Genomic DNA, 10321 nt, shown 5'->3' with positions numbered 1-10321 from the left:
CGACGGCCTATTGCAAATATTTCACTTCGCATGATTCAGGGCCGGCCATAGCCGTCATCTTTTGGTGGCTAGCTTATTCATCAATTCCAACAGTTCATGTTTTGCCAAAACTTCTTCCACCGACTAGTCACCACCTTTTTCTCCTAGACCCCCAAAACTTAAAAAATCACGTCGACGCATAAGAAAAGCACAACCAAGAGAAAGCACGAAAATGGATTTCGTCCTATGAAGAACCAGAGATGCACTGCCACTGCATCCAGAACTCTTGCCAGACGAAACCCGGAATGCAGGAAAATTAAATACTATCAAAACTAGTAACAAGCTACTAGGACAAAGATGAAAAGCTGACCAAGATATAAAAAGTATGAGATCCTTACAGCATCGGTGAGAATCAGAAACCTGAATAACTGAACGCAGTAGTTAGGAATTTTTTTTTAAAAGATAAGTTAGAGAGGAGAGATGTTTAAATTCAAAACTCTTCTTGTGATAAAAAAGGAGAGAAAGAAGTTTAATTTCGAAGATCTAAATATTATTTATAAAGTATTAGAAAAAATGTTTGCAAAAAAGTACTCAAAATATTGTTTAGTTTTTAAACGGTTAATCAAATTTGGGAAAACATTTTCTAAAATTTAATAGACAATTTAATAAACCTTTAAAATAGTTTTAGCATACATACATTTGATTTAAATTCTGAAAAATTCATCTTTCCTTTTATTTCTTCAAAACTACACCTTCTCTTATGTAATAAGACATTTTATCCTATTTTTATTTAAGATTATAAACTTTAGTAATTAATTTATAACTTTGATTACCATCTTATAAATTTATAGTTTTCGATAATTTTCCACATTTATTCTTTTGCAAAGATTTTACGTAGTCATTGTTAATATTCTTATTATTAAAGTTGTTAATATTTGGTGTTTCCGCGGAATAGCAGAAAAATAGATTGAATCTCTATGTTTTAGAAGTTCATAATTTTTCACATCATCAAAAAGCAAAAAAGAACTCAAACATTTTCAGAATGGTGAAAATAGGCCAAATCATTTGCACGAGTTTTTCTCTGTACTTCGGTGTACAAACTTAAAATTATATCATATCCTCTTTCGAAGAAAATTTCAGTGAAAAAAGAATTGAAATAAAGAGAGGAGAAAACACTAGCACACTATCTGATTCTCAAAAAAAGTTGTTTGGATTGACATTTTGTTAACTAATAAATAGCAATTTTTCTAGATTGTTTCATGTGTGTCGTAATTGAAAACAAGAAAAAAAAATCTCAGGTTAGATAGGAAATAGTTAAGTTATTTGATAAAATCGTCAATTATTTTCTATGAATAAAGATATGGCTCAGGAAGAAGTTAATGGATCCAATCTATTGTTGGTAAATTTGTTTTAGTTTCTTTGAAAATACATGTTTTTATTTTAATTAAAATAACAAATTAAATCTTGCATAATATAAACATTAAATTTGGTCAATTTACTCATTTCACTTATGAATAAGCATATTTTTGAAAAGATTAAGAAAATAGTGTAAATTTTAAAATATAATCTCATGTAAAGATAATTCTTCAAATTTTTCCACTAGACGCTCGAAAATACCTCAAATAGGAAAGAAACTAAACGTGGCGCATGAATAGTTTGGGTGTGAACATGTGCATGGATGATGGATCTACATGCGTAGATTTCGGCATCAAATGGATCGGAGATGCAGGCCAAAAAAGCAGAATAGATGCATTTGCTTGCCATTCAACATTTTAATTACAGATCAAAATTAAATAACAAAAAAAATCTGCATGCAGTTTAGGAATAGTGTAAAATTTTGATCTGCATAGCCAAGAAGAAAACGAGCTGGAAGTTTGCAGATAAAAAATGCAAGTAGGTCTATTTTTTTATATATTAATTTACTTATAAATAATTTCATCTTATTAATTCATTTAATTCATTTTGAAACCAAATACAATTGATTTTAAAATAAAACTTAATTCTTTTAAAATTTTGGGTAATATTTTACATTTAGAAATATTTATTTACTAAAATAACATGTAAACATATATATTTTTATTATCTTCTATAAATATATATAGTAAATTATCTGTATTTAGTTTTCATACTCATATTTTATATAAGTTCTTTACAATAAGTAGTACATGTTGTTTTCTTCTAAATTGTATTGTTCTAATGTATGCAATAAATAGTCATGCATATATAAATTTTTGAAGATGAAAATATACTTTTTAATTTGTCATGTTTAATGAATTATTAAAAATTTATATATTATAAAAACTTAATTTTAATTTCAATATAATTTTTTATTTGTTATAGGCAAACATATTATGACATATATATATATAACTTTTATCTTATACTTAATTAATTTTTTATAATTAGTTTACAACATTTTAAATTTTAACATTCAATTAAAAGATGATTTGATAAATTTGTTTGATCTGCATTTCTTCTGTATTTATTTTGCATATTTCACTTGATCTGTATTGTTATGTATGATATATAATTTCTTTTTGATCAAAGATAATTTTGGATTTACAATCAGTATCCTCTTTCAAAATGATTGTTTTATCAGTCAGCATGATTTTGATTGGTCTTATTTTTAGTTTGACTAAGGTTTATTGGTCTTTCATTTTTTACCAAAAAATAAATAAAAAAAAAAGAAAAAAAAAGACTAATCAACCTCAGTCAAACTAAAAATAAGACCACTTAAAAGCATTTCCATCCATTAAAAATTAGGTGGGACTCTAAAAACATAATATATATTTTAATAAAATAACTAAATTTTCTGATTGTTAATCCTAAAATGCTAGCTAAATAACATGTGGAAAGTAAAAGTTTAGAGGTTGTTCAAAAAACCCTAGTTTTAGAACTTCTTTTCACTTTTTCTCCTATTTTCTTCTTTTATTTCTTTATTTTTTATAATGAGATTCTAATCAAAGGAACCTTCGTTACCTCCAATGGAGGTGGTAAGTATCTGTTTTTTTCAAAATTCCAGAGTAACAGGTTTCAGGGTTTGTTAGTTTCAGCCACTTATCTAACTAAGGGCATCTCCAACCCAATTCTATTTTTAACTCTAAAATGGAATAAAAGTGATTATGGAGTAACATATGCTCTAACCCAACTCCATATCTCACTCCATTTTGAAGTTTACTCCATAAATAGAGTAATCTATTTTTTATTTGTTCATGACTCCATTATGGAGTGAAAAATGGAGTAGGGTTGGAGCAATTTTACTCCATTTTGAAAAAAAAAATGGAGTTTTACATTGTAGATACTCTAACACTTGTCCATCCTTTATATTTTTCTCAGCTTTTTTTACTTCTTTAAATCAATAACCTTATAAGTATTTTTCATGTCCTATTCGTTTGCATGTTGTGACCAATCCCATGTTGATGTTTTATTTGTTGTTCGTTTTCTACCAGACAATTACTTTCATTTAAACAATATTTTTAATGATTTAAAATTACTTTTTTTTAACTGTAAAATTACCTTTTTGTGACCTATGACTGACACAACAACTAAAATCATTCGACATGGAAACAAATAACATTTGATTGTAAACTGTTTGTTTTAGATGACATCAACATGCAGACGAACATGATCATAGATAGATATATGCACGCTCAGAAACATAGTTCATACTCACTTGACTTTCTTTATCTTATCTTTTTCCTTAGAAATTCTGATGATCACTTACGATTGATTATTTATTAATCAATACTTCAGCAGATTGGTTAAGAAGAATAATTGTTTTGAATTTTGGAGGTTGAATATGGCTAGGAATTTTATGCTGTGAAGTTCCACATCATCTATAGCTCATGATTCTCGTGGTTGTGTTTGATTATGAAACTCGTGCATACTTATTTTAATTTCAGTGTAACTAACGCATAATATTATTATATAGAAAAGCAAGATATATACGATCAAAAAAAAAAAGATATATACGATCTCGTGATAAGACAAAAGAAATCCAATTATTCTTCACACTATCAAACCTAGCAAAAAGCTATAATTAAAGATATATTCCGAACAAAGATAGTTAAGCTTTGAACCAAATAATTTATACGATGGATCGTAATAGATGCGGTTCACCCCCCTGGCTTTAATAATTTATGTTAGTATCTTGGCTCAATCTCTCTCTCTTGGTAGTTAAGTAGGTAATCCAATAACACAACCTAACCCCCTTTAACACATGGGTTGGAAGATGATTTGAAGTCGTTACTCTTCCAATTATGCTTTTTACCATTGACTGTTAACTTTGAGTTATTTCATTAGTCTTTAAATTTGACATGACTTTAAGTTCCACGGTTTTTGAGATCTGTGAATAAGATATATTCTCAGGTGAACTTATAAATTTACCTATTTCCTTATTTCAATTATATTACCATAAATATTAATGTCACATAAATAAATAAATTATAAATTACAAAAAAGTAAATTTTAAATCATAAACTCTAAATTCGAACTCTAAACCCAAATCTTAGATTTTTAATTTTAAATCAAAACTTAAACCCTAAACCCAAACCTATACCCTAAACCCAAACTATATAACCTAAATCCTAAATCAAAATTTAAATACTAGACCCTAAACTCAAACCATAAACCCTAAACCTAAACTCTAAACCCAAACTCTAAACCCTAAATCCTAAACCTTAAACTCAAAATCTAAACCCTAAACCCAAACTCTAAACCCTAAATCCTAAACTTTAAACCCGAACTCTTTGAAAATTTGGGGTTTATGATTTATAGTTTGGGTTTAAGGTTTAGGATTTAGGGTTTAGAGTTTGGGTTTAGGGTTTATGGTTTGAGTTTAGGGTCTAGTATTTAAATTTAGATTTAGGATTTAGGGTATATAGTTTGGGTTTAGGGTATAGGTTTGGGTTTAGGGTTTATGGTTTGGTTTAAAATTTAAGATCTAAGATTTAGATTTAGGGTTTGAATTTAGAGTTTATGATTTAAAATTTATTTTTTGTAATTTATAATTTATTTATTTATGTGACATTAATATTTATGGCAATTTAATTGAAATAAGGAAATCAGGGGTGAACCTAAGTATTGTGATAACACCACTTTAAACCCGAATATATATACACACAATGAACAATACTTAGGTTCATCCCTGGGGTGAACTTATAAATTCACCTCTTTCCTTATTTCAATCAAATTGCCATAAACATTAATATCACATTATAAATAAATTATAAATTACAAAAAAGTAAATTTTAAATCATAAACTCTAAATTCAAATCCTAAATCCAAATTTTAGATTTTAAATTTTAAACCAAACCCTAAACCCTAAATCCAAACCTATACCCTAAACCCAAACTATATACCCTAAATCCTAAATCTAAATTTAAATCCTAGACCCTAAACCCAAACTCTAAACCCTAAACCTAAACTCTAAACCCTAAATCCTAAACCTTAAACCCAAACTGTAAACCATAAACCCGAACTCTATACACTAAAATGTATTTGAAAATACATTTGATGATCATTAACCCAAAGGTATTTGAAAAATTTGGGTTTATGATTTACATTTTGGGTTTGAGGTTTAGAATTTAGCGTTTAGAGTTTGGGTTTAGGGTTTAGAGTTTGGTTTTAGGGTTTATGGTTTGAGTTTAGGGTTTAAGATTTAAATTTAGATTTAAGATTTAGGGTATAGGTTTGGGTTTATGGTATAGGTTTGGGTTTAGAGTATAGGTTTGGGTTTAGGGTATGGTTTAAAATTAAAAATCTAAGATTTTGGTTTAGGGTTCGAATTTAGAGTTTATGATTTAAAGTTTACTTTTTTGTAATTTATAATTTATTTATTTATGTGACATTAATATTTATGGTAATATAATTGAAATAAGGAAATAGGTGAATTCATAAGTTCAGGGTGAACCCAAGTATTGTTCACACACAATATAGTAGTAGTCTTTATGTTACTTAATCATTTTGTTTTGTTTCAGATGCTGGCGAAGATAGAGCTACGTTAATCATCGTGTAAAACTTGTTGAATAAATGAAGTTGTGAAATAAAAAATATAAACTTTTAAGAATATAACAAATTTTGAGATTTTAATAGCATATTCATTCATGGGTGAATTTGCTGAATAACCAAAATCATAAGTCAAATTAAATGTATGACATTGATGTTGATATAATTAAGAAACTATAATTTGTGTATCATATCCTAGTTATATCTTTTATAATTTGTGCAAGTTGTCGGTACCAAAGGAAGAAGGAAATGATACGATGATTTATGAAGTCAATCCCTATTTTTTTTGTTTAAAATTATTTGTGTTGTTGGAAATGATGTGACCAAAATAAAATATTGTAAATTAAGCACCTACGTATAATGTTAACAAAATGAAATGTGGCTAAGAGCATCTCCAACTCATATCTATAATAGAGATCTATAAAATAAAAAGAAAAAATAGAGATGGATTTTAATGTGTTCCTCTATTTTAGAAGAACACATTGGAACAAAAATTTCATCTCTATTTTTTTCTCTATCTCTATTATAGAAATTGTGAAGATGAAACTGATGTCATGAAAGAGTACCGTGAACAGTATGATCAATGCATGAAGCTTAGTCGTGAAAATATTCAGCTGATAAAGGACGTGACAATGCTGAGAGCTCAGGTCAATATTCTGACTATTGATTCAAGCTGTCCAGAAAAAAAGAGAACATGATACCGAAAGCGGAAAACATTGTGAGAAACGTGAAAGACATCGAGATCGATGAAAAGTAGAAGAACTGGTGTCAGAAGATCGTGTAGCTAATATGTAGCAAGCTTTTACTGAAGAGTAAGCCAAAGCATATGAATTGGAGTATAATTTAACTGAAGATCACAGAAAGATTCGCATGCTGAGTCGAGGAAGCAAGAATCTCGATCAGCTCTTTACCATGGGGCAACCTCGGAAAGCAAACTGGGGCTTAGATACAATGGGAAGGAATCCAACTCAACTATATCCATGCATGTGACAAACCATTGGAGGAGCATGTAACATTAACTGAGAATAACACATGTTTTGGATCAAAGAATCAAAAGAAAAAGCAAGTCAGTTAGAAATGTGAAAGTCAAATCAGCTGACAACGGAAAGTAGTGATGGATGCTGATATGAAAAGAGAAGAGACATTTGTAAGTCCACCAATCACCAAATACAGAGGATGCTTTGCATGCTGAAGAATAGACATAAAAGGGCATTTTGTTATCGATTATTCTGTTTTTATTTACTTTTAATTTAATAACAAAATTATGTTATATTGATTTTATAATGGTTAGATACTCTTGTGAGGATATATAACACTAATGTTCTAAGGTCATTGACATGAAAAACTTTCGAATGAGTTTCCATTAAATGTAAATATATGTTTTTAGTTAAGAAACTCTTATTAATAACACACCCTAACAACTTACGATTTTATTATATCATTCTATTTTAAAACTTTCCTTTTATTTACTAGAAAAGATTAAAGATTAATGGTATATTTGGTGTTAGGGTATCACCGACCTAGATGATGTATATGGTAATGGGTTCACTCTATAAAACATTCCACCAATCAAGTTATTAACAACTTCGCAATCTCCATATTGCTGTTTTATACATCTTTTGTAGACATCGAGTCTACACCTACAATATTTGAAAAAATGATGAGAGAAATATTTAGATGCCTGCAGAATGTATATACATACACTCACAGAAATATCTAAGGCAAAGCAAATCTCCAAAGTTGATTTAGTTATAGTCATATATAGATACATAAAACAACATCATGAGTTTGAATAGATTTGGTGATGAGCTTTTTAACACACAAGAATCAACACACATATTATATCTGTACTTTAAAGCTTAAGAGGATGTTTTTAGGATCTTCTTCTTAACCCAGCAGAGCCTCCTCCTGCCCTTCTTTTCCCTCCCTTTCTCTTCCTGCTAGGAAGCTTAAGCCTAGAAGCCATTGTAACATTTGTCTTTGGCTTCTCTCTTGAAACTCTACGTTTCTTTGGGTTGCTAGTCCCTTCCTTTACCTCCACGTCAAGATTGCGTGGTTTTCTTTTCCTGACCTGCATTGAGTTTTAAAAGAGCACATGAGACCAAAAGATATAGTAAGTTATTTTTAAATGTTCCGCTGAGAAAAACTTACAGGTCTCGATGGACCTTCCTCAACAGCAGCTTGTTCTGTCTTCTCCACTTTCTTGTCGGGAACAATAGCTTTCCCTCCTCTTTTCCTTGAAGCAATCATATCCGACAGCAAAATATCTGTGTTCCCGTCGTCTTCTTCAGGTGCTTTGTCGTGATGAGATGAAACAGAAGCAGACTTGGCTGGTTCTTCTTCTTCTTCTTTAGAAATGACCGGGTTCTCATCTTCGTTTTTGATAACCGGTTCAGGATTTTGCTGCTCCGAGCCGGTGACTACATCAGCAGATCCAAGCATAATCACTGTGTCGTCCAAAGAGAACCTACTTGGATTCTCATTCATCACTTTGTCTACTCGGTTCTTCAAGTTACGCACTTCTAGCTTTGCTGCTTCGATCTTCAGAAGTATCTGTTCCAAGAATGCATCACCTTCTCTAAACTCGAGAGGTGGTGTATCTTCGGAGAACACTGCATCCTCCTTAGAGCTCTTAGTCTTTTTATCTGATGACATAACCAAATGATTAAGATCAAAGCTTTTCTAAAGATTTAAGATCACACCAAAAGCTGAGGTTACCTAGCTTGCGAGAGTTGTCATTGAGAGCAGTATCAGCATTAAATTTCCGGTATGCTATAAAGAGAAACATAAACAGTGAAACAAAAGGAGTTATAAGATGAAACACTAAATATGGCAGATGAACCAAGTAACAAAAAACTTGCACCATACCGTGATAAGAGAAGAGATTATGGTTTAATGCATTGGAAGGAGCATCCGAAGCTTCTTCAACTCGCTTCCTCTTGTGCCTCTTCTTGAGTTGAGTTTTCTGAGTATGACATGGAAGACGAGGCAATGCCTTCACTCCAACAACCTCTTCTGATTTGAGATTTTCCAACTCCAGTTGCTTTGCTTGGCTAGTTTCTTTGACTTCCTTGTCATACATCTGTGCTTGGTTCTGAAGTTCTTTGATTTTGAGTTCAACCCATTTGCACCGCCACATTATAGGCTGTATGAACTTCCTCCAGTGATCAGTCAGCTTCTTCTTCCTGCCACCACAAAAAAAGGAATAAAATAAACAATCACAAGCAAACCTTGTCTTAAGTTCCTTAAAAGGAGATAACATCAGAGACGCAGCAGTAAAGTAACTCATCAATCTCAGTCCTTTCTCAAGCACACATAAATGGAAATGAAATTAAAGCTACCATATCCTTACCTCATATAGAATGGGATAGAAGTATCAGTACACATCATGGAATCAGCTTCCTGATCATTAAAACCTGATTTATCACTCTCATGTTCAGACACCGTTCCACTAAACGAGCTCGAGTACTCATCAGTCCCATTCCCATCATCACACTCCGAGACATCAACCCTATTGTTATTACCATTCACAACCGAGCATTCCACAACATCAACCTCCTCCTCCTCCTCCCCCTCCTTGATCTCATCACCTTCACCACCACCACCACAATGATCCTCTACATTATCGAAACTATGATCCTCGAAATTACTACTACACCGCATAGATCTCTCCACGATATCTTTCGGTAACGCCTCGATCTCCTCCTTGACAGAAACATCACCATTCGATTCCTTCGACTCCATCATACCCAAAAAAAACCCTAAAAATCAGACACCACCATTTTCACAAATTGTCAGTCAGAAGGTGCAATTAACATCATGGGTACGTTTAATAACACGAATCGAGACGAAACCCTAGAGAAAGTTCGAAGCTTTATCCTCAAACGAGACAGCAATTTCGAATATCCAAAAAGTAACAAAGGAGAATTACCGATCGGACTATCTAGCTAGCGGGGAGATTCACCGATTCAGTGAAGGAGAAGCGGTGAGGAAGAATTTCAATGCCGGCGGTGGAGAAACGACGGAGATCCCATAGACGGTGGTTGAAATGGGTTACTCGTGATGAGCAAGGAGAGTCTTTTTTGCTCTTTTTATCCTACAAAAATCACGAGTGGGGTCCACTTCACTCTGGTCATTTTGACTTTTTCTTCGGATATCTTTCTCTCTTTTGATAATCAATGTTGGTGTGTATCATCGTACAAATATAGAATTAAGATTCTTTGATACTACATTATACTACAATTTTGTAATCTTTTTATACAAGATATGATCTTAATTTGTGTCCGAATATTCTCTTTCTTAAAAAAAGATGGCATATTTTAGACAAGATATCTTT

General features: G+C 31.3%; 1 protein-coding gene across 1 annotated transcript; it reads right to left on the bottom strand.

Annotated features, from left to right (window-relative positions):
• Positions 1-7716: 7716 nt before the first annotated feature.
• On the bottom strand, positions 7717-10065 carry LOC130494778 (uncharacterized). The gene is made up of 6 exons (XM_057000754.1): positions 9917-10065; positions 9338-9746; positions 8854-9170; positions 8704-8757; positions 8137-8630; positions 7717-8056 (listed from the first exon to the last, which is right to left on the bottom strand). Exons 2-6 carry the CDS (start codon positions 9730-9732, stop codon positions 7859-7861), a joined length of 1458 nt encoding a protein of 485 aa, XP_056856734.1. The 5' UTR covers positions 9733-9746; positions 9917-10065; the 3' UTR covers positions 7717-7858.
• Between the last annotated feature and the right edge of the window lie 256 nt (positions 10066-10321).

This window comes from Raphanus sativus, unplaced genomic scaffold (genome assembly GCF_000801105.2).
Source record: "Raphanus sativus cultivar WK10039 unplaced genomic scaffold, ASM80110v3 Scaffold2896, whole genome shotgun sequence".
In the NCBI taxonomy this organism is placed as follows: Eukaryota; Viridiplantae; Streptophyta; class Magnoliopsida; order Brassicales; family Brassicaceae; genus Raphanus; species Raphanus sativus.
Note: the sequence above shows the minus strand (reverse complement) of the source record. Positions and strands in the feature narration are given on the sequence as shown.